General features: G+C 41.5%; 1 protein-coding gene across 1 annotated transcript in view; it reads right to left on the reverse strand.

Annotated features, from left to right (window-relative positions):
- Window positions 1-26,190, reverse strand: part of CACUL1 (CDK2 associated cullin domain 1) — a 921,069-nt gene that overhangs the window by 358,393 nt on the left and 536,486 nt on the right. Inside the window, exon 5 of the mRNA XM_044055972.1 lies at window positions 4,314-4,416. Within this exon, the coding sequence (XP_043911907.1) occupies window positions 4,314-4,416 (103 nt within the window). The remainder of the gene's footprint in view (window positions 1-4,313; window positions 4,417-26,190) is intronic.

Here is a 26,190-nt window from a genome sequence, read left to right on the forward strand (position 1 = left end):
TAAAAGAATCTGGAGTAGAACCCTGATCCGATCTGGTCTGGGGTACGGGCTGGATGGCTCCTTTCTTTAGCAGATGGCCAATTTCTGCCAAAGCGGCCTCCCGCTGACCGGGTGGGACGTCTGGGAGGGACTTCAACTTTGGAAGGTGAAGGAAAGGAATACGATATCCCTGGATATGATTTGGAGAACCCAGCGGTCCGATGTTATGGACTCCCATGCCGCTAGGTGCCCGAACGTCCCCGACTGCCTCCAGAGTAGAGCAGTCGGGCAACCCTCAGGGTTGCTGCGGGCCGCTCAGAGAAAGGTTCCCTGGACCCGAAGTTTCTGGGAGCCCCTCTGCCTCTAGGGCGGCGTCCTCCCTGTCCTCCTCTGCCACGGAAGGACTGGTTGTCCGAGCAGGCTGGGACTGCTGCGACTTCGGAACCACATCTTCTTCTGACCCTTTTGGTTCCTAGAATAGGGCCTCTGGGGTGCAGAGAAGCGGATTCGACGGCAGACAGCGTCTTCCGTCCTTCGCTCTGGGTCAGCGTCGCGAACGGTCTTGCCAAACAGAGCAGAACCATCAAAGGCGTTAACGACGCCTTGAAGGGCTCAGAAAATCGCAGTGACGGAGCCAGGCCTGACGCCCAGTGACCAGTCCTGTCCCGCAGCTCTAGCGGCGCCTCCGTTGCATGGGAGAGTAGCCGCATAGAAGTATTTGTAACTGACCTAAGAGTGGCCATACGGGTGGAGTGCAGAACTCTGTCCTCCTCCGAAATGGACTCAGGGGATGCAGCGTATTCCTTAATAAGATCTCGCTGCATCCGAATAACATGTGCCAAATAGTTCAGCGCCTTACCGAGAAGGTCGCCGAACTGAACATCCGCTTCCCCAAGCGGTCCATCATCCGAGACTCCTTGCTCGGTGGGTGGACTGAGGGACTCTCCTGAGCCAGTTCCCTCTTTGTGGCCGCCGTCAACATGGCATCTACCGGAGGCCCCTTACTCCAATGGGTCCGGTCGGATGGCGGGCTAAGGATCCTATCCGGTCTTTTGGGAATTGGCTCCACGGTGTCCGGTTCCTTCCACGCCCTGGTGGTAATAAGGTCCACCAGGGGGTCGGCAGGGGGGGACACCCAAGAGGTAGACGGGCCCGTTTCGAATGCCTCCAAGAACACGGACTCGTCCGAGGAAGACTTGGGGGCAGACCACCCCCCCCTTATACGGAGCATTTCCATGATGTCTCCAAAGGAGACATCCTTGGGGGGTGACCGTGGGGAGCCTTCCCCTTCCTCCAAGTCCGTGTCTTCTGTGAGAGACTCGGGGGAGTCAATGTGCCTCCTTTTGCGTATGCTTGAGGGACCTCCTCTGGGGGCTGTCAGAGGAGTCCTCGCAGCAGCAATTTGCTCCATAGGAGCAACTTGGGGCACAGAAACGGGCTGTCCCAGGGGCCGGATGGTGGAAGCCTGGCCCAGTGCAGAGGGAGCGGACGGAGCCGAAACAAGTGCCGGGGTCCGGAGACCCTCAACAGAGCCCTCTCCACTACATCAAAAGCCGAAGGAGCCGACCTCGACCAAAGGATCCGACAATCGGCTCCCCTCGGATCCGAAGAGTGGATCGGAGCCGGCGCGCACTCGGATCCGAAGGACAGTGCGCTCCGACACAGACGGCGCCGAAGGAGCACTGATCCCCGGATCCGGCTCGGATCCAGGCTCCGAGATCGGGTCCGACGCACTCGAGGGCAGGGTCGGATCCGGTACCAGTACTATCGGCGCCGACCCACCCCGCCCGAAGCTGCTCGGCTCCAGCTGCTCGAACCCGGATAGCGGGTCGGAGAAGGAGCAATAGGCTTAAAAGGGTGTTGAACTCCCCGGAGGGGGAGGCAAGAGCACTCCATCTGCATCTGGGCCTGGATGAACCTTCTCATCATCCGTCCAGATCAGCATCAGAAAGGCTATGGGTAGATCTCGAAGAGGCTACCGAGGTAGGCCTGGAGTGCCTCCTCGATAGCCTCGACGGAGATCGGGTCTCCTCCTCCTCAGGACCCGGTGAAAAGCACACAGGGGACCGGAGCCGAGAAGGAGGAGACCGAACCGACAGCGGAGCCGGGAGAAGCGCTTGGCTGGCGGGCCGAACAGAGGTCTCGGCCCGCCGTGGTGCTTCTCCTCCGGTCCTTTTTAGTAGCATCCCTCTCCTCTCCAGAAGCGGGAGTTTGAGTCCCAGGAGCAGGAGGGGGTGCCACAGGGGGAACAACTGTAGCCACAGCAGTCCCCGAAGGAGCGGAGGCCGGAGCCGAGTCTGGCGGTAAAAGACCCGCCAAGACCAGCTTAGACCTCCGCTCCCTCAGTGCCCTGGGGTTGAACCCTGCACAAATGGAACAACCAGATGTGAGGTGTTCAACCCCGAGACACTAACACCGAGTGTGGCCATCAGCCGGTGAGAGCTTATGGCCACACTCGGAGCATTTCGAAAAAATAGATTTAGGCTGGTCAGCCATAATCTATAAAACACTAAAGCTACAGAAGTAACTTAAAATAAAAGGACACACAGGCCTACACACACACTCTACGCAACAGCGAGGGGAGGGAATAAAAATTACTTAATTAAACTCAAATAAAGTCAAAATACACTTATAACAAAGGGAAACCTAAACTTTCACTCAGAAACACTCAAAAACCCAAAAAATTTCTGATTTTTACAAGAAATAAAGTCCACTTAGCTGAGAGCTATGTACCCAAATCCAGTCACCAGCGCGGCAAACGAGATCTGAGGTCATGAGGGTAGAGCAGGGCATTATGGGTGAGGGGAGGAGCTGAGAGCTTGGATCCATAGCTGGAAAACCATGCCGGTTCGGATCCGATATCGGATCCATAACCCACAGGTTGCAGACAAATGAATATCCTACTTCAGATCCGCTGTTAACTTGCAATGTCCATCTCCACTGGTCAGTCACTCTACAATATTCTCTACTGTAACTGTAGACTGAGCAGAGCAGACGATCAAGGCAGGAAAAATTCTCACTTTATCAATGGTTGTACCTTGTTATGATTTTACAGCAGCTCTGGCATACTCTGCATAGAAAACAGATGTTTCTATTGCTTTTGTGTCATCACTTTCTTTGTAGCTACCATTGCTGCCTTTATCTGCTAGGAACTATTTCATGAAACAATGTACAAATTAAATTATTTTTTCCACTGCAGTGTCATTTATGTTGTGTTTTTTCACATGTATCCTTCTTGAAACTGTACATGATGTGCATAAATAAAGCAAAATGTATTCACCAGGATGCTGACTACTGCTGCATAACAAAGAAAACATTTTTTTCATCAATCAGGAAAGACAGTAAGAAGAAAAGTGTAATGAAAACTGTACAAGAAGAAAAGTGTAATGAAAACTGTACAACCTCAAACTGCATAGTTTTCCACTCCCACACAACAAATTAATGCTTTTATCATGGTTTTGTATGATACGTTACCAGTAATTCACCCCCCCCCCCCGACTACACTGTTGCACTCTTAACAGTAAAAATGTCAACATTCAGAACTGACAAATGTTTTTTTTAATTCTTACAACCTAAACTCTTCACCTTTCCTATTTTCTGTAATTGATCTCAATAACCACTTTCATGATAATCACTGAACTTCAGCAGGGTGCAGAGAATCCAATCTGCAAAGGCACTTTCCTAATAAGAAGTACTGACAGGTCAGCAATTTGACACTGATACACTACCGGTCCCAGCATCCAACACATACCTTTCCCCTTAGCATGTATGCCACTTCTTCCAGAACCTACACCTCACCCCACCAAGAAATGTACAATTCTCTGATGTTAATCCAACTACTAGGTGCATGTCTTCTTCAGTGCACAAAAAAGCAAACTCAGCACTTGTAAACAGTACTCTCACAGAACATTTAACATGTACTGCCAGACAGCAACGAAAGAGGATTTGCTAAGGCTTTCATGCTGCCTAAGCCAGGCATTGATTACCTTCCACTGACACCCTTCAAGCTCTAATAAGTACAACATCCCAGAAGTCAGTGCACTTTAATAATCAAGCCAGGAAATGGTTTCAGTTTTAGTAAACAAATTTTCAGGACAGCTCTAACAAGATCCTTTTGATCTTCAAGAGAGATGACTTCATCTCTTTGAACACAGGCAATCAAAATTTATCAGTACACACAGCAAGGCACTTCAGGAAAACAGCAGCATGAAATCATACTGCCCTTTTCTAATTAGTTTCACTTCACCTTTCGCACTGCTCTTACTGGAAGACAAGACTGCAAATAGAACATGGAACATGCTTAAGGAATGCAATACAAGAAAGATGTTACTTACGCATTAAGGTAGAAATGTGCTTTTCTGCAACATGTTCTGTAAACAACTTTATAAGGTCATCTTTTAAGTCTCTGTTGAGCTTTGTTTCTATGTAAAATTTGTTCTGTAAATCAAGGGAAAATTATATATTAAATCGATGTACAACTCCTTCTTCGCATATTACAATGAATTACTGAAACTCCTTCCTTCACAAAAAATAATTAATCCTAACAAACTATGTCATTAGGTCATGTAAAACAATGAAAAACTGCAACTCTAAGAATGCCAGGTTAATTGTTAAAGTTAAATGACATGGATGGCTGTGACGATGTGAGATATTGCCAACTATGCCAGGAGATGTAGGGCAGTGAATGTGTAATCCCAGCACAGCTAGTTGGAATTTTGTAAAGCATTATGTATCATTTGTATATCACACTGATTTGTACAGATGTTTGTGGTGGAAAATGTATTTGTAAAGCTGGTTGTGTTAAAAATGTACCAACAGTGTGCTCTGCTGGACAGAAAAAGAAATACAAATGTATTATTGTAACTGTTTAAATGTACATATTTTAACATAGGCTACTGGAAGAGAAGATGTTAATCTCAATCCACCTAACTCTGAAAATAGTTTGAAATTAAATTACCTGGCTTAGGGACATAAAGATTGTATCTTACAGTTCTCAATGCAGCCACAGACAAAAAGTGTGTACTAGGAAGCTTTCTGCATTGCCTTTGGGGTGAACTAATTGCTACTCTGGCAGGGTGGAGGCTTGAAATTGTTTTAGGACTTCCAGGAGTTGCAACAGATCTTAGCAAGGCTGTGTGTGTGTGTGTGTGTGTGTGTGTGTGTGTGTGTGTGTGTGTGTGTACTACTGACACATATGTGCTAAATCCTGACAGCTTCTAGCTAAGGGGGTTAGAATGGGAACCAGAAGTCAGATGGACAGATGTATGTGATGTCATTCTGTAATCCATCACTAAAAATGATATTTTAATAAAGTCAAAAGTCAAAGTAAACTTTATTATCATTTAGAACTACACATGTGAAGCCTAAACAAAATTGTGTGCATCAGCTCAATTTTTGAGATTACAAACAACATATACAAGTTGAGAAATAAGCATAACTAACAAATACACTACTGTTCCCAATACATGCAGGGACATTTACCAACACTCATACGAAAAGAATACCTTCCTCTGAGTTAAATTAACTACCCTATTTAAAGTAAAACAAAACACACTACAGATTGAAATGTCTAAGTTATTTGTCTAATATTGCACTTGAGTGAGTTAAATAATACTGTCTATGGATATAATAAATAAATAAATATTGCACTTACCTGGAATATATATAAGTACATATTGCAAAAATAAATAAAAATGAACTTATGTGTCCAGACCCCTGTGACTAGTGCCAGAGTTCAGAAGTCTAATCACTGATGGGTAGAAACTGTTACGGAATCTTGTAGTACTGCAGCGGATGCTGTAATATCTCCTGCCCAATGCCAGATGCTTAAACAGTCCATGCGCAGGCTGCATGATGTCCTGTATTATTTTGGTGGCCTTTCGGATGCTTCTTACAGAAAAAAGATGTTTTATCGATGGAAGACTAGAACCTGTTACCTTTTCTGCAACCCTCACCACTCTTTGTAGCACATTCCTTTCTGTAACTGTGCAACTTCCAAACCACACTGTGAAGTTGCAAGTGAGGGTGTTCTCTATTGCACTTCTATAGAAGGTGGAGAAAATATGAGGAGGAAGCTTAGCTTTTTTCAGCGTTCTTAAAAACTGGAGGCGTTGGTGCACTTTCTTGACCAGTTGGCTGGTGTTTCCCGACCATGAAAGATCATCTTATATATGTACACCCAGGAGTTTTATACTCTTAACGCTCTCTCCACACAATCACCATTGATCCTAAGCACTGGGTGGTTTGATCTCCTTTTCCTGAAGTCAATGATAATCTCTTTGGTCTTGCTTACATTCATGTAAAGGTTGTTCCCCTCACACAAACTGATCAGAAATGCCACCTCCTCTCCGTACGCCCTTTGATCCTCATTTGTGATGAGCCCCACGACTGTGGTGTCATCAGCAAACTTGATATGGTTGGACTTGTGCTTGGCATAGCAATCGTGGGGTCAGGATGGTGAACAACAGTAGGATGAGAACACATCCCTGTGGAACTCCGGTGTTAATCGTGATGCACTTTCATTTGTTCTTACCTAAACACACCCTCTGTGGTCTCTCAATCAGGAAGTCCAGGATTCAGTTACAGAGACGTTTACCGATTCCTAAATGTGCCAGTTTTTCTATCAGCTGCATTGGTACATTAAATGCAGAGCTGAAGTCTATGAACAGCATCCTCACATAGTTGTCTCTGCCCTCTAAATGCTCAAGGGATATGTGCAGTGCTACTGATACAGCATTAGCTGTGGCTCAGTTAGCTCTGTATGCAAACTGCAGAGGGTCAAAATCAGGAGGTAGGCATGATGAAAGATGCTTTCTGATCAGCTGCTCAAAACATTTCATAACAGTGGATGTTAGAGCGACTGGTCTGTAGTCATTTGGGCTGTATGGAGCCGTTTTCCTTAGGTACTGGGATGATGTTAGTTTCCTTGTAGCATAAGGGTACTTTTGCCATGGCAAGAGAGGTGTTAAATATTTCCTTGAGGCACTGTGTAGAGTTGATCAGCACAGCCTTTTAACACCTTGCCCAGTATGTTGTCTGATGCAATACTAGGTGAGACTGAAGTCGCATGGCATTTTGTTTTTGGAACCTGACAGAGAAGGACCCCTCACATACTTCATCTTGCCTTGCTCTAGTAAGTTTACCAGGGAATAGTAATTCTTTAGATCAGTCAGAAAAATATAGTGAGATTAGTTAAGTACTGTTTTTCTGTATCTGAGTGAATCTATTCATCTTATTTTAATATTTCCTTCAACTGAAACTCTGGTGTTTACTATAAGTACATGTTTAGTATTTTCATGTTCTTTTATTTATTATTAAATATTTTCATGTTCTTTTATCTATTATTAAATATATTTTAACTTTTCATTGTGGCTGGCCTTTTAGAGAATATTTTAATCTCTGAGAGCTGAGAGTGTTAATATATATAGTTGGTGACAGCTCTGGCTGCTCCTGAAAGCCTTGCTGCTGGTCAAACTACAATTTGTATTAATATTAATTTCACTCAATATAATTGAGCACACTAGCAAGAGTCTTAGAGCAGCTGGCTTTGAAGTGTTTGGAGGTGGTGGTGTAACTACCTTATAATCTGGGCAGAAGGGGGGCATAGCCATTAAATTTGTGCCAGCCTTTCCCAGATGTGTGAGTGCGTGTGTGTGCCTGTGTGTGTGTGTGTGTGAGTGCGTGTGTATGTGTGTGTGTGAGTGCGTGTGTATGTGTGTGTGTGTGTCAGCTGTTTGGAGCAGGGTCATGAAGCACTGGTTTCACAGACAGGGTGCTGGGTAACTCAGCTGAGTTCTTAACCCTATAGCTGTGCAGTGGGGAGTCTTACTGGGGACCTGGAGGGAGACAGACAGAGACATCCAGACCCTGGATTGAGTGTATTCCCTGTGTGCTCTTAAGGGAAATTGTGAATAATGCAGAGAACTGCACCTGGAAATACTGGGTGTATCCATTTTTGTTCCAAGTGAACACCCATCAACAGCGCTAGTGGTGAGGCTTCTATAGCTATAGTCCTAACACTGCTATCCACCTATTTTGGATGTCCACTTTATTGAATACGAAGCTGCAAAAGACCAGAGAATACCTCAAAAAGTTAAAGAAGCAAGTTGGGAACTGGATCCTTAGAGAGCACCAGGCCATCAATGGGCACACATTTACACATACTTATGGACAGAGACACACGCACACACATAATCCTCCTCATCTTATTGACAAACTAACAAATTCTCTGTACATCAAAAGAGTACCATCAAGTCACAATAGTCATCAAGAAGTTCTCTAATTAAATTCAAGCACTACATCACACAAATCAGCAGCTATGACAGTCATGAACATACATGTGAAATATTAAGCATATACGCTTGAATCTTCATCAACAAATAAGACACACTGAGGGAACAGGTTTATTACCCAGTGGTTTCTTTCATCTCTGGGATAATCTTGTTTTACACATAAAGTACAGTGACAGTCTTGCTTTCTTTAAAGAAAACTATGAGGACTACAGCGGGACCCATAAAGTCAACCGAAGCCTGACCTGGAGGCAGGTAATGCCCTATCAGGGCTGGAATTGGGAAGGTAATTCTGATCCACAGGCTAACTCTATGAATTAATTTATAACAGAACAACCATCATGAACAACATATTCCTTTCCAAAATGGGAAAATAAAGCTGACTGGTGACACACACTGCCACTCTGAAGGTAATGTCTAGGTCATGCAGGGCACCGGTGAGCAACCCAGTTAAAGGCAGTGCATACAGTGACAGATAAGGACAACAGAGGGCTACAGTTACTATACGGAATGCAGCAGTAAATGCAAGAATTCCTGGTATTACTTGGGAAAATAAAAGAACAAATGCAAGGAGAGGGTAGTTACCATCTCATAAGGTGAGTCAGAAGAAGCCCAAACAGTATGCCTGAATACTGTGGCACAGACACTACTGCTCTCAAGACTGACAATGAAAAGCACTAGAATAAGAATGAGGTAGAGACATCAGTCAAATTACCCAATCAAAATACATGGAATACAAAACTGAGAGAACATCTGCAGATGTTTTTCAGGCCATGTCAACACACTGTGGAGAAACAGCTAGAGGACAGCTGGCATACCAGACTTTAACAAAGAGGCACTGTCACTGAAAGGCCTCTGCCTGTAAAGTAGACCCTTCTTTTCTCACTGAAAGGACAATGCCAGTGTCTCCTCACAAACCTCTGCAGATTCGAGAGATGGTCTATAACTGGCTAGATAGTACTTCTGTCACACATACACGCAGGAGTATGCCAATAAGTGAACACACTGTATGCATACTTTTTTCTGCTACACGTAAGTGTAATTACAGGGCTTCTCATGGCAGCAAGATAGCTGCCATTAATATTGCTTGCTTAAAATCTCAATGTCTAATGTCCAATGTCTCCTCTTTAAGGGGCTCAACAAGGCTGAGTGGTGACAAAGTAAGGAGACTGTAACAGCATCATTATCATCAATGCAGTTTTGGGGAGACAGCTGGCTAGAGTGTTGATAACTTAAGTTCTAATTCCCATAGCATGGAAAATTAGTTATCAGGTGTGGCATGCAGTGGGTGTGTCAAGGTTGTTGTTGTGTCTTTCGGCTTTTCCCGGTTAGGGGTCGCCACAGCGGAACTCCAGTCTGCTAATGATTGGCAGTAGATTTTTACATGCCGAGTCAAGGTAACAGGCGATATTCTTTCTATTACTGTTTTGGCTGCCACCTATGTCAGAAATTACAGTCTCTACCACAAGTAGACATGTTTGATGTGCCCCTCAATGATTCCGTACACTCACAAACTCCCAACTACTATATCAGATAGGCAGACAGCCTTAGACCTCATCATTCCTCTCCCTCCTCCCATGTTGCTTCTTTCACTGCCTGCTCCAATAATCAAACCTAGGTTGCGGTCAGAAGTTCATCTCTTTGTAATGTGGAGCTGACACAAGCCCACTACTGGTGACAAAGAATACAAACATTAGTCCACTGGCTTCTAAAACAACAAGAGCAGGAGAATTTGCTGTTCAAATTTGCCAACTTGTCAATAGACAGGAAGTGAAAATGAATCCACTGTTCATCCTGTAATAAAATGTGATGGCGGTTACCTCTATCTAATTCAATTTGTGAGGCAGCAATGTAGTGCAATAATAAAAGTAAGGCTTGAATCTGGATTTCCAAACAAAGGTTAAATATTTGGATGCTCCTGCCTTTTTTAGGTATCAGATGACATCACTACTATGTTTTCCTTCCAATTACTGATGCCACTCTGGAACAGACTGAGGTTTTTAATGTCACAGAAAGACCACGTAAATTTGGAAAAACAAAGTTCAACACTCACAAGGTCAAATGTGCCCTTCTACTGCTCCTTCCAGGACTCTGAACCCAGGTCACACATCTGCAAAACAAATACACTGAACAAGCACTGCATGCTGCCCTTCATGTCAGAAGGGTACACCTCTAACTTGAAGTATACTTTCTGCACTAAACAAAACAGAGTGCAATAAAACTTCACGCACCTTACACCCACATACAAGTCAAACATCTCAAAAAAAAAATTAATCTACAGTGAAATAAAGCACTTACTCATAATCCATGTTGTGATAAAGTTTTTGAATAAAGCCTAATCCCTTCTATTGCATTCGGGCAGTACATCCTTCCTTGTAATGGCTGCTTTCTTATATAAATAAAAAACAGCAAAACTAGTCGTCTTATAACTTTGTTGACGAGTTCAGTCACAATAATTTCCAAAAATCATGAAAACCAGGTAGTGTTTCAAAGCAATAAGGTTTTATTCGTCACAGACAAGTGATCCTCAGTAACAAAAAATCAGAAATATTTTACAATGTTAAACATATCGGCTTTCATATGCTTAGAAGTAGGAGTGGAAAATATATGCATTGTTTAATTTTAAACCAACCTATTCTAAGCAAACAATATAAACAAGGCCATAAAAGTGCATTTAAGAACAAGTACCCACCCCACACACTACTACTGATTAGATCAAACTAATTCCTAGTTAAGGAAAACATTACCTATTTGCCACTCACATTCCAAAATCTGGTATCAAGAAAATCACAATATGCATATAAAATGACTGTGTTTTAACTAAAATCGCTTTTGGCTAACTAATGCAATAAGGCCTTCATCAGGTCTGTGACAAGAACTACAATCATATACATAAGTAGATAAGCAAAAGGAGCTAACTAGATAAATACAAGAAAAACACACATAGTTATCTACCAATAAACATTAATTAGGACACTATAAATACAAATATACATATGTGTAATAATACCTAATAAGCATCCAACCATATGTATTAGTGTGCATAAAAACCAAGTTATTTACAGCTCAGAAAAAAATGTCAGTGCTTTGCAGTTGAGAGAAGAAAAGAAAACACACCTGTCATGACAGTTTTCATATTTAGAGTTCCCAAAAAATGTTTATACAATGAAAACCAGTAAAAAAAAAAAAAAAAAAAAAAAAAATACAGAAAACAGTAGATGAAGTAAACTAGTAATGTATAAAAGTGTGCAGTTGTGTACATGAGTGTGCACCAGCAGGTCCACTTTCAAAATTTCAAAACTTCGAACCTCTAAATACAGAAGCCCAGAGGATCAAAGTTTTGGAATCTTGAAACAAAAAAAAAAAAAAATGTAAACCGATAAAACTTCAGAAGTCACGTTTTTGCAGGGGGGCAAGCCCCCCTGCACCCCCGCACTCCCTGCTACTTAACTATACCAACTCCGAGATTGCACTACAGTGAACAGAACGGTAATGTTCCTGTTCCGCACTGTACAGCGATCTCCACTGACAAGTTACGAGAATTTTGAAACTTGAAAGTGGACCCGCCCACACCACTATGCTAAATGGGGGAATTATATCAAAACTTTATGGTGACAGCAGCATGAAAAAATGTGTTTTGAATCTACCATTTAAATCTCTGGTGTGATGCAAGAGTGTACTAAATCTAATTAAATCAGAATTGAGGTTAAAATAACTAAACATATATACATTTATACATATTCTACACATCATTTTTAGTATGTTTGGTACCTTTAGTACATAAACATTTCCCTAAAAAAAACCTTTACAGACTGTGTGGCAGATTAAGTAAATTCAACACACTCTTAATAGAGCAATAGTAGAAGTCCTGGTTTTCTGAATGCATTTAATTTCAGCTGCCAGCATAATTATTTTTTCTCCAAAACACCACTGATGTCCCCTTCAAACGCATCCATCGAGACACAGTCCAGAATGATAAATTTAAAACCAGAATGTCTGGGGTGTTCTAATAAGTGTTTGCATATAGAGTACCTCTGGCATTTATGCCTGATATCAGAAAGATGACCAGAAATCCTCCTTTTCTGTTTATTCATAGTCTTACTCACATAAAATGCAGGGCAGTCATCACACTTGGCCCTATATACAACTTTTTCAGTATTACAGTTAACACCTGCTGAAGATTTCACCACTGTTTTAAGATAGGACACTTCAATGAGTCACACTCCATACCATCTCCCACTCCCTCCTGCTGACCAAACTCTCTTTCACCCTCTTGTATCAATTGGTTTACCAGTTACCTTTCCAACAGGCAACAATCTGTCAAATGGAAGAAATCTACTTCCTCATTCCTCAACACTGTCACTGGTGTACCCCAGGGTTCAATATTAGGTCCCTTACTGTTTAACATTTTCATTAATGACTTCCACCACAATATCCCGAATGCTAAAATAGTTCAATATGCAGACGATTCAACAATTATCTGTGCTGCTAACTCCATTCCCCCCCTTATAAAACTAACTCAAGATGCCTTCTCAACCACTGAAAAATGGATGCATGATAACCATCTAGCTCTCAATCCATCAAAAACCAAACTCATGTTATTCATGCCATCCAAAAGCATAACTATCGACATAAATTCCTTCCTCATAACCAGTCACAACACATCGCTTGAAATTGTTTCCAGTGCTAAACTGTTAGGAGCTCTCATCGATAATCAGCTTAAATTTGATTCCCATACACAAACATACATTAAAAAAACACATCAGAAACTTGGTACGTTCTATCGCCGTATTCGCTTCCTTTCCCCATCCACTAGACTCCTCCTCTCTACCACATACCTCATCCCTTCTCTCCTTTATGGTGCCCCAGTCTTAACCAACCTACAATCCTCTATCAAAACAAAACTCTCCTCCTGCTACAACAAAATCGCCAAATTCACCACTGGGTACAGATCCTCCTCCCATCACTGCACTGCTCTCCATAAACTAAATTGGCTAGAGCTTCCCAACTACCTTATCTACACTCAACTAACTCATGCTCATAAGCTCATTTTCAAGCCCTTACTCTGCCCTCGCTCGCCTCAACTTTCACCACGCACCAACCTAGCAGACCCCTAAGAACCTAATTGAACTCCACAAACCTGCCCGTCCAGCAGGCAAACTCCTACTCTCTTTTTCCCTAGCCCGTCGCTGGAACTCCCTCCCACCTCATATCCGCAGCACCAGCAGCCTCTCCATCTTTAAAACTCTCCTCCACTCACATCTATCATCTCTTTGGGAATGCTCATGTACCCATCCTGCATAACATCCCTAGCTACTGCCTTACCCCCCCCTTAGTCTACAATCACATCCCCTCTATGGGAACATACACACTGTAAACAACCACTTATGTTTAATATCTTCTGTACATACCTACTAACTATTGTCTTTAATTTAACATCTTTTCTAGTGAATATAGAGACTAAAAATTGTAAACTGATATGAATTGTTGCATTTGGCTCTTCTTTGTATTCCAGTTGTATTAACATTTACTTGTGCTTATATGTACTCTTCTGGTACTTTAACAGACTGTTATTTTATTTTATTTCATACTTTTATACTTTATATTGTATCTATGGAGCTTTTCTCCCCAGGACTCCATTGAAAATGGGCCCAATGGACCATCCTGGCAAACAAACTTCAAATAAATAAATAAATAAATAAAGGTTTTCTGACATTAGAACTAAATGCCAGAGGAATGCCTTATCCAAACACTTATAACACCCCAGACATTCTGGTTTTAAATTTATCATTCTGGACTGTGTGGACATGGATGAGCTTGAAGGGGATGTCAATGGTGTTTTGGAGAAAAAAAGAATTATGCTGGCAGCTGAAATTAAATTCATTCAGAAAACCAAGATTTTACTACTATTGCTCTATTAAGAGTGTGTTGAATTTACGTAAGCTGCCATACAATCTATAAAGGTTTTTTAGGGAATTTTTGAGGAAATATTTTTATATATTAAAGGTACCAAACATACTAAAAATAATAAAAAATTATGTGTAGAATGTGTATAAATATAAATATGCTTAGTTATTTTAACCTTAATTCTGATTTGATCAAATTTAGTACACTCTTGCATCACACCAGAGATTTAAATGGTAGATTCAAAGCACATTTTTTCATGCCGCTATTACCATAAAGCTTTGGTGTAATTCCCCCATTTAGCAGACTGGTGCAAGCTCATGCACAGACCTGCACACTTTTATACATTACTAGTATACTTCATCCACTGTTTTCTGTATTTTGTGTGTTTCTTCCTACTGGTCTTCATTGTAGAAACATTTTTTGGGGGATTGTAAACAAGAAAACTGCCATGACAGTTTTTTCTTCTCTCAAGTGCAAAGCACTAACATTTTTTTCTGAGCTGCAAATAACTTAGTTTTTACGCACACTAATACATATGGATGGATGCTTATTAGATACTATTACACACATGTATATTTACAGTGTTCTGATTAGATAATGTTTATGGTTAGATAGCTGTGTGTGTGTTTTCTTGTATCTACCTATGTACATGATTTTAGTTCTTGTCACAGACCTAAGGAAGGCTTTATTGCATTAGTTAGCTGAAAGCGATTTTAGTTAAATGACAGTCATTTTATATGAATGTTGTGATTTTCTTTGTGACACTGCCAGCCCAGCTATCTGGAATTTTGTAAATAATCATATGTCATTTGTGAATATTAATATGATTCATATGCGTGTCTTACAAATGTAAGAGAACTATATGTTATGTGTACATTAAACTACTGGTACAGAAGTGTGTGCCGAACAGGGTTTGTACAGTACTGAGCTTCAAGGATGTATTCACAGTGTACACTATTGGAAAAGAACAGAAATGTATATAAACTATATACCTGTACAAACGTATGTTTTAATAGTAGAAGCTGGAACATACAGAGTTAACTTACAAAACATCAAGAAAATAAGTTGAAATTGAAGTGTTTTACGATTGTGTTATTCCTCAGTTTTGATGAAGCAAACACAATGTCTAGAGCTAGAGGTTTTTCTATTGTCTTGAAACAGAAGTAATAACTAGGTTTCAAATGTAAAAGCATTTTATTGTTGTACACCTTCCAAGTTCTGCAAATGTCTGAGAGATATGTACTTCGCACGCAGAGATGTTAAAATTTTGTTAGTTTCTGTTAGCCTGGCAAATGAAGGCAGGTGACAAAGAGTGAGGTCATACAAGCTGACCCAGCAATAAAGTTTGATATTAATTTAAGAATTCTCTCTGAGAGTTCTGAGAGAGTGTGAGAGAGGGGCACTTTGTGTTTTGTCTTGGACCTAGTAAGAACATCCACTAATCTGCATTTGCCTTGCTCTGTAAGACTTAAGGCATATTATCTCTCTTAGCTATAGATAGGAATATAGTAAAGATTAGTTTAGTTTAGATGTTTTCTGTATTTATTTGAGACTGTCCTGCAATGTTGTTTTAAATATTTCCTGTGATTCTGAACTCTGCAGTTATTGTGTTTGTTTGCCAAGTATTGTCTTGTTCATTTATTATTAAATATATTTAAACCTATCTTTGTGGCTGACATTTCTTGAGACACATTTAAGCTCTGAGAGTACTTTCATATGTATATGGTGACACTGTACAGGCTACTTCTACATAGACTAGCTCTTGGTCACATTTAAAATGTGGATAATAGTAACATTACACAGTAGGATTGGCCACCCTTTGGGAAGGGCCTTAAAGAAGCTGATAAGGCGTTCTGGTGGTGATAACTACCTTATGGTCTGGGCAGAAGAGGGCCATAGCTAGTAATCCTGTGCCAGCCTTTGCCAGGTGTGTGTTCGTGTATAAATCACATCTCAAAGTGTGTGTGTGTGTGTGTGTGTGTGTGTGTGTGTGTGTGTGTGTGTGTGTGAGCTACTTAGGCAGGGACACGAAGCATTGGTTGGACAGAGAGAGTGTTGAGAGGATTTGGCTTGGAACCCTGGCTAAGGACTCAACTCTACAGCTGTGTCAGTGGAGAGTCTTACTGAGGATCTGGAGAAAGAGGGAGAAACCAGCCCCAGACTGACTGTGATATCTGTGTGCTCTTAGGAGAAATTGCACTTTACTGTATGTGTACTTGTAATCTTCCCATTGTGTACGTCCCTCACTGTTGCCAGTGGTGAGGACTGAGGCTTCTTGATTACTGGGGCCAGTGCAGGGGCATCACATTCTTAACACCTGATTTTGGAATGTGGGTAACAAACAGGTAGTGTTTTCCTTAACTACGATTTAATTTGATCTAATCAGTAGTAGTGTGGGGGGTGGGTATTTGTTGTTCTTAAATGCACTTTTACGGCTTTGTTTATATTGTTTGCCTGGAATAGGTTGGTTTAAAATTAAACAATACAAATATTTTCCACACCTACTTCTAAGTGTATAAAAGCTGATACGTTTAACATTGTAAAGTATTTCTGATTTTTTTGTTACTGAGGATCGCTTGTCTGTAACAAATAAAGGCTTGTTGCTTTGGAACACTACCTGGGTTTCATGACTTCTGGAAATTATTGTGACTGAGCTCATCAGCAAAGTTTTAAGACCACTAGTTTTTCTGTTTTTGTATTTTTCCTCAATAATTGGTGTTGGTGAGGTTGGAACTAAACAGATTCCTGTGCCTGTTCATTTTTTTTTTTTAGTTTTAGTTTCATTTTTTTATTTTTCTTATCTAAATATATGCCTGAAGATGACTGTGTTGCCTGCTCAATGAATCCTGTCAAATGATGGCTCCTTTTTAATATACATAAATTTGTTAACTGGTCAGTGGTGACATGCTGCTGCTGATCCCCCAAAACACACTTGTTAATTTAGGATGAACAGTCCACTTGCTAGTTATGTCCCTGGAATGTTGCAGTGTGGCAGGAAATGGGAGATGGTGGCTAAAACCTATGCAAACACAGGAAGAACCAAATTTTACAAGGAAATCACCCCGATTGAGAATCACACTGCAGAGCAAAGTACTGTAAGACAGCAGCACTGCCAGCCATGCCAATATGGAACCTCTACAGTAGAGAGTCAATTATCCATACTAACTGAGACCTACGGTAGTTTGGATAATCAAAATGTTCTAATAATCAAATATATAATTGAACCAGACAAAAACTTGTAAACTCTTGTTTTTTCTGTACGCAGGGAATGCACTTTTCAACCATTCAGGAATTACAGTGGACCTGGACCAGCCAAGCAGAAGCTATAAGAACTCAGGCAAGGCATGCCATCCTAAACGGAAGGGACAAAGGGTAATTTGTAACAGATTTAGTCTTTCGTCTGGCAAATTCCTTTGACTTGGTCAGCCACCCTCTTCTTTTATCTATGCTAATGTAGGATCCTGGCTCCCTGTGAGACCTAACACCTTGAAAATGGAACTGTGATTAAAATAAAGTAATAGAAAATTCCCAAACTAACTGCTACACTTTTATTTGCTCCCACGCTTGCCAACTATCAAGCCTCCCCATTAAGACTCATGGTCATCTTTCAGAGCTGGCAAGGGGCCATCATTCAAGTCAGTATAACAACTGTTACAGCCCATTCTGGTAAACCAGCAATGAGAACTTTTTTTTTTTTTTTTTATGACTTAACCCCATTCCACAAGCACAGGAACATGCAACCTGCATCAACAGGGGAGCCATTATGCCTTCCTGTGTAAATGCATGTTCCAGTCCACTTGCTTGATGACAGTTACAGATGATTGGCAGCTTAGTGGGCCACACATGCTGTTCCTTCCCCAGTCAGTCTCCTTTTTCTGAAGGACAGCTACAGTAGACAGCCAACTGTGCCCACCTCCTCCCTAGGATAGGGATGTCCATCTCCCCTGCCAGTTCCGTCAAGCACTCAAGTAGCCTGGGTCATAATCAGGACTTTATCCCTCTACGAGACCTGCCTGGTTAAACTCATTGATAGACATTTTAAGTATGTTTGCAGGGGAAATGTCAAGCCCCTGACACACCATTTTGCGCACACACACACACACACACACACACACACACACACACACACACACACACACACACACACACACACACACACACACACACACACACACACACACACACACACACACACACACACACACACACACAAGCAAGGTGGAGGTCTGTGCTCCCATAGCCCCTTTACTTACACACACAAACTCCATGACTACTGTACCTCAGAGTAGGGGTCATACTCAGAAATCCTGCAATCCTGGAGTTAGTATACAGTCACCAATTGCTATTTTTTAATTCTGCAGTTACAGTCTTCAAATGTTCATCAAGTATCCCGAGATCTCATGCCTTGCACTAGTACAGCAGAAACTCACTGACAGGTACCAAAATGAAAGGTGACTATTGGCCATGTCTGTTTCTCAGAAATGAAACATGGGTTTGTGGAGGATCTTGATTATTACCTCTATTTTTGTTACTTTTTAAAAGTCAAATGTAGAAACAACATACCGAGTTCAACTTATGTATGCAAATAATGGTTCCTTTATTTTGCCTCTCCCTGACTGATGCTCAAATCTAACTACAGAACGGCTTTCCAGTGCTGGACTGTGTCATGGGATTGCCTTGATGAAGCCAAAGTCCAAAAAATCCAATACTTGTTACTGCCTGGCAACAAAACTGTATCAGGAAAAAATAAATTAAGCCAATTTAGATAACAGCAAAACGTGGTATCCCAATCAAGACAGCAAAGCAAGTCAATTATTCCAGACAAACTTTAGATCTGAAAACGATGCTATGGCTATCAACAACATAATAGACTTGGGCATTCTTAGGCAATGTAGTAACTGCGTCATGTATATTGACAACCACTTAATCCAGAACCAAATACCATATATGAGAGATGTAATTACAATATCAATTTGGAAACAATTCTTTCACGTAACAAAAAACAAGACATCAAACATGTTGTCAGCTCATGCACTTCACCTCTCACACAAGTTCAGGACACATAAACCCACACATGCGGAGGTACTCACCAGAAGATCAGAGAACTCCCAAGCGCAAATCATCTGCACACAACTCAACATGTATAGAAACCAACACACACACACATCTCACCAAATAAGCCCCTAGGGCAAAACACCAAAAAACTTAAATGTCTTGGTCAAAGGAAACTCCATAGGCTCAATAAGGAGAAGGTCACAGTCGGTTGCCTATCGGGTGCCAGGATCCATCAAATCATGCATGCACTCAGGTCACTCAACACAAGTACCGTTACAACTGTATCATAGTCCATGTTGGGGTGAATGACTTGAGACATACTTCCTAGAGTATATGAAGAGAGACGTGACTGAACTCTCAGATTATGTGTCCCAGGCAAGTACGACCCTAGCCCTAAGCAGCATTTTACCTTTATGCCACAATATAAACAAAAATGACTGACTTCAACAATTGGGCTTCATTTTAGAGGGATCCAGTATTTGTCAGCCTGGGAAGACATGGCTGACAGGCCAAGCTGCTTTGCCAGAGATGGTCTGCATCTATGTCCCTAGGCTTCCGGATACTGGTTAAGGTGCTTGTCTTTCCAATACTGCCTTATTTAAGCAATGACAAAACAGCAAAAGTTCCGACACAGCAAAATCCACTCGAGACAAACTCAAGGTTCTGATGCTTAATGTTAGGATTCTAAACACGAAACTGCACTTCCTGGAAGCACTCCTCACCTTGGAAGATGCTGATGTTTGTGCAGTCACTGAAAAATGGTTCAAGGCTGCAGAAAGCACCACAGATACACAAGGCTACAATGCTTTCCATGAGTTCAGACATCAATGAGCGTGAAAGAACTAAAGGTGGAGGTGCATCCATCTTCATTAATACCAAGTAACATCCAGAATGGTCAAACAGTATGACTCTCTCTAACTACTCTATGGCCAATTAACTATAGGCAAAACATCCTAATACATCACTGCTAGCCATAGGTCCACCTCCTTAAACCAAGAAAAGCACAATGCCTACCTGGAGTTATTGGAGTCACTCACCATATAGCCCAACACCCTAGTCATGGGAGATTTTAATTACTCCTCCAACGATTGGGTAACATGCACTAGCTCAAACATGCTCGCCTAGAGGCTCCTGAACTTTGTCAGTGGAAATGCTCTGGAACAGATAGTCTGCACCCTCACAAGGAGCTCTAATGTTTTTGACAAAGTACTCAAAAACATGGGTGGTCACTGCACTGCCCCCTGTGAGATGCCCTCTCTGGTAAGGTTGGACCATAATTCAGTCTCAAAGTAACTATTGGACCCCATACCCCCAAAGGAGCAAAAAAGCTAAGGAACTTCTCCAAAGCAAACTACAGCCTACTAAGTGATGGTATAATAAGTTTTATACCCCCTGCAATAATGATGTCTATGCAGAGATGTACACAAATGCCCCGTATAATCACCTTAGCACCTTGGTGGACATCTACTATAAACAGATTCTACAACAAAAGGAAGAAAATGATGTCCAAGAACAAGAGATAACTGCCTCTGCAGAGGAAGAATTCCCTCAACAGACTGAAGAAGCAAATCAGAAGTTTTGTAAAGTCCTCTAAAGATAATTATGAAGGAAAATAGCATCACTAGCCTAGGACAACTCTTTAACTACATCTGAAATCTAAAAGGGATGCCTAGCTATGTGTCAAATTAGTAGTAGATGGTATCACTTACACTATACTGGAGGAAATTGCCAAACTGCTAGCTGACAGATTTGGTGCAAACTTCGTCTCCACCAATCATAACCCAAAGCATACCTGACACCAGTTCTCTACCTAGTACCTCTAGAGATCAAGTCATAGCTGCTCTCTCCAAGGCCAAAAACACAACTTTAATGGGACCAGATAACATCCCAGGTTGCTTACTAAGCAATCTAAAACAGGACCTACCTGATCCACTTGCCAGTCTCTTTAACCATAGCCTGAGAAATGGCTTTGTACCAGCATAATAGAGAACAGCAAAAGTAATCCCCTTACATAAGGGGGGGGGGGTCAGCAACCGACCCTGGGAACTATAGACCCATAAGACTAACCAGCTTCATGTACAAGGCCATGGAAAAGATCAACAAGGACAGAGGTGACCTTCAAACTCTAGACGCAACCCAGCTTGACTTCATTAAGGGTAAATCGTGCTTATTGAACCTGGTAGACTTCTTCGAGTAAGTCACTAAAGCCCTGGATGAAGGTAAGACAGTGCATGCCGCCTATATGGACAAAGCCTTTGACACACTTCCCCACTTGGGTATCATTGCAAAACTCCCCCAGCTAGGTGTTAACCCTTACATCACTAGGTGGACAACTAACTGGCTCACCAACAGAACACATACTGTCAAAGTTAGTGACTCCACCTCTACCAGCAGACCCATCACCAGTGGAGTACCACAAGTATCTGTACTGAGCCTTTTACTATTTGGAATCTATTTCTCAGAAGTCCAGGCTAAAGTAAGTAGCCTTTGCCTTACTAAATTCGCTGATGATTGTAAACTAGAGGCAATTGTCGAGTCCCTCAACGATGTTAACATATTATAGGAGGGGCTAACACAAACAAATGACTGCTGCCAAAATCACGGTCTAAAATTAAATGCAAAAAAGTACACTATTATCCCATTTGGTAAAGCGGAATTCCCCCACTAATTACAATACTGACAGCACCCCTCTAAATTCAAACTCAGTGGTGTGTGATCTGGGAACAACACCAATCTGAACTTTGACCACCAGGTTTCCACTGTGGTAAGGAAAGCCTTCTACACTGCGCATCTCATAAGTAAAAGCATAGCATCCAGGTCTAAGGATGTTATATCCTTACTTTACTCAACCCTAATTAGACCATTAATAGAGTACAATGCACTCTTCTGCATGTATCTTACCAGACACTTGCAGCAACTGGAGAGACCGCACAGGTTTCTCACTAAGATGATACAGGGCCTCCAAACCATGACTTACGTGGACAGACTGAAAGCCCCGTCACTGTATGCTGCATCATATAGGTTATTGAGAAGTGACTTGCGCCTGGCCTACAGAGCAGTCTCTAACCCCGACCTGATGGAAATGCTGCATGTCCACAAATCAAATGGCACTAGAGTACCTCACTCTAGGGATCTCAACCTTACCAATGACATTAACAGAACATGCTGGAGAGACAGGTACGTCTCCCAGAGACTGCTGCTGCTCTGGAATAAACTTCCAACTCATGTGAAGCAGAGCTCCTCAATGACCCTATTCAAGTGCAACCTGGACAAGTGGATGTGTGACAGCAAATTCACCCCAAGGGTGGAACCCATATCCCGCATGGACAGGGGTAGTTGGTGCTGATCTGTAAAGTACATCCATCTAACCAAGGACAATTGGGGCAATATGGGATTAACATGGCTAGGCTTATAAAGGCTCTAGGGCCTATGAACCTATTGTATATATATATATATATATATATATATATATATATATATATATATATATATATATATATATATATATATATATATATCACATATTACTTATTAATCAAGTATTGCTTAAAATTAGAAGCTTACAGTCACCCTGATACCACGTTAATGTATGAAACTACATGCCTACTTCAAAAAACAGGCAAAAACAAACATACACAAATACATTCTTATTCTAAAAGCTGATCTACAGGGGTACTCCTTGCCTCAGTGTATGTGGGGTGTCAACAATATTTTATTCTCTCTCACTCTACTAACACATTCTTTCTCATGAATCCCTGCACTTTAGCCCTTGAGCCTGCCAAGTCTGTCCCCAAATACTGAGAAAGTACACTTCCTGCAAGTCAAGAAAAAAACACTGAAGACATGACATCTTCACTGTTTGCAAGTATATAATACATCCAAATAAAAAAATCTAACCCAGTCATTCTGCAGCATATTTTAACAAATGTGTGGTTTGCATTAGTTTCCAATGCTACATTTGTCACTGTGCAGTATACTTTAACAAATATGGTGTGGTTTGCATTAGTTTCTAGTGCTACTTTTTGCTTTGGAAAGCTATAAAATACAAACTAGCAGCTGTTTAAGGCAATGGCAGGACAAAATCTGTGTGATCCACTAAAGAGCACTCTTTTATAGGGCAACTTGTTACAATAAGAATTGACCTTATATATATATATATATATATATATATATATATATATATATATATATATATATATATGTATGTATATATATATATATATATATATATATATATATATACACAAAATAAGATGAGGGACAGGAACTGATCTTAATGGGTCTTTAACTGGGTTTTAATGGGTTGAATTCTAAACAGTGATGTATCTCACTAAGAAAAGGAGGAGCTGGAGGACAGCCAAGAGGTGAAACAGCCGTAGGCCAATTTTCAAAATACTGTGGTACCAAACAAGGCCAATCTCCAAGAATCATGATCTAAGCAAAAATGTTTGCTGGAGTTGTGAAATAAACACTTGGTGGCCATGAACTGAAATGGGTGCATTTCTGAAGCATGCAGAAGTCTCCACTCTTCTAAGAGACTGGCCTTTCTCAGCATCTTCCAATGGGGATTCATCATTTGAGGGCATAAAGTAATGCAGTCTGCAATCCACTTCGAAAGGAATTGATGAAACTGTCACCCCTTTCCTTTCCTGCAGATACTTCTGGTAAAACCTGAGATGGATACGCATAACCATGATATGAAATGCCTTTCCTCCTCTGGCTCTGCCCCTCACAAAGAAAAAGCACACATGTTTTAGCCACATTAGCTAATCGCCAGGAAGGTCCTATGTGATGGATTCTACAGTTGGGTTCATTCTTTACACCAATATGACATACTTTGGAAGTTCTGCTCAAGGGAGAAGATGCATGCTTGCAATGAAGTAGGCTATGAAATATGTAGTCTACATAAGAATGTTCATCTCACCCACCTGGAAGTTTACTTCCTAGCCACTAGTGAACATCTTCCTGCAACTGAACAAATAAGAATGAAGACTTAACATCCCAACTGCTCAATTCAAAAAGAACTCTACCAATTAGCCTGGATGGAAGGACTGCCCAAATCTAGACCAACAGTGGGAGGATATTCTTGACTTCTCAATGAGAGTCCTCATGTATATCATATTATACACTAGCACATCTATTATTCTGAAAATCAAGGACTCTACACTAAAAGGAGTCCTTTGGCTATGTTAAATTCCCTGAAATAAGCCATAAGGATGGAAGGAGTTGAGGACCACACCAAAAAGATCTCTGAAGACCAAGTCCTGGAAGACTGTGGATTTGAGAAACAGTTAAGGTCTTTATCTCATAGGCACAAAGGATAGGGTTTGATTTTGACCTCAGATTACTGGCTAGGCTTAAAATTGCCCTTCAGGGCAGTTACCCTAGTATTTATCTATGAACCTAAGGCAGCCTCATTAAGACCCAGCAGACTCCCAGAAATGGTTTCAAGACAACAAAGCTTGGAGAAGGGTTCATTACAGACCAAACTATCACAGAGCTATAATCAAAATGACATTCTAAAGCAAGCAGTGAAGCCAGCTGCTCCAGAACTGGACTCTTGATATGGCTGAAGAGAATGCAGATATAAATCAACTATCAAACTGGCAACTATGGACCTCTCCCTTCCTGAGGACAGAGAGACGCAGAACTGATTCATGTAACTAAATCATTGTGACATTTTTTTAGAGAATCTCTGAGAAGGCAGCGTACCCCCAAGGACTGAAGGACTGTAACTCACCATCAGATTTCTATTTCTGTGAAGAAAAGTACAGTTGTGTACACATGTTTGAGTGTATTCACTATTGCAGTCATTACATTTGGGTAATCTGCTGGCAGGTTGCCCTCAGTCAGCCTGAATAACAAAGTCTTGGGTCCTGCGTTGGTTGCTGTTTCCTCTTCCATGACGTCAGGTCGTCAGGGGTATAAAACATGCAGCCGATACCATTTTATTCAGTTTTTCTTACCCCAGACGTCAGGTGCCCCCCAAAAGGGGAGCAAAAATATATATATAAATATCAATAAACAGCAATATATACAAATGCACTTTTAGCAACATAAACTTTGCCTTCATCTAAAAGTAAATACACCACAAAGGCTTTAGAGTATGGTGAAGGAAAGAGAAGTTATAGAAAAGGGGGATGGCAGGTGAGTAACCCGGACTGCAACAGTGAATACACTCGAACATCTACAATTATGGTAAGTGCACACAATTGTACTATGTTCTTCGTGTTTCACTGTTGCAGTCATTACATTTGGGTAGAATCCCAAAGCTATGGATGGGAGGATGGAACTAAATAGCATTAGGGGCAGCTATAAGGCCCTGCAGAACTGCAATGGCAAAGCCTGCCCTGGATTTGGAAAAGAGAGGCAAATGATAATGCTTTTTGAAGGTATGCGCAGAGCTCAAAGTAGCAGCTTCTAGAATGTCTTTGGTTGGATCTCCTCTGAGAAAGGCTGCTGAGGTAGATGCAGCCCTGGTGGAATGTGACCTGATTCCCTTGGGCACAGGTTTACCATGGTACAAGTAGCAGAAATGAATGCAGTAGCTTATCCACTTAGAAACAGTGTGCTTTGATATAGCCTTCCCCTCTGATACTGAAGCAAATGCCACCAGTAGTTGCTCAGACTTTCTTAGAGAATGGGTCCTGCTTAAGCAGAATCTTAGCTGTCTGTGTACGTCCAATGAATGCAGAATCCGCTCCCCCTTATTCTGCGGATTTGGGTAAAATGTTGGCAGGTGAATAGTTTGGTTAAGAGCCACACTGGACACCACCTTAGGCATAAAGGAGGGATTGGTCCTGAGGGACACCCTGTCCGGATAAAATGTAATAAAAGGCTCCACAGCCATGAGAGCCTGTAGTTCTGAAACCCTTCTTGCTAAAGTGATTGCTAAAAGGAAAGCTGTTTTCCAAGATAAAAATCTTATATCCACAGTAGCTGCTGGTTCAAAAGGAGGCAG

The sequence above is a fragment of the Protopterus annectens genome, chromosome 14.part0, assembly GCF_019279795.1.
Source record: "Protopterus annectens isolate FY-2018-M chromosome 14.part0, PAN1.0, whole genome shotgun sequence".
In the NCBI taxonomy this organism is placed as follows: Eukaryota; Metazoa; Chordata; order Ceratodontiformes; family Protopteridae; genus Protopterus; species Protopterus annectens.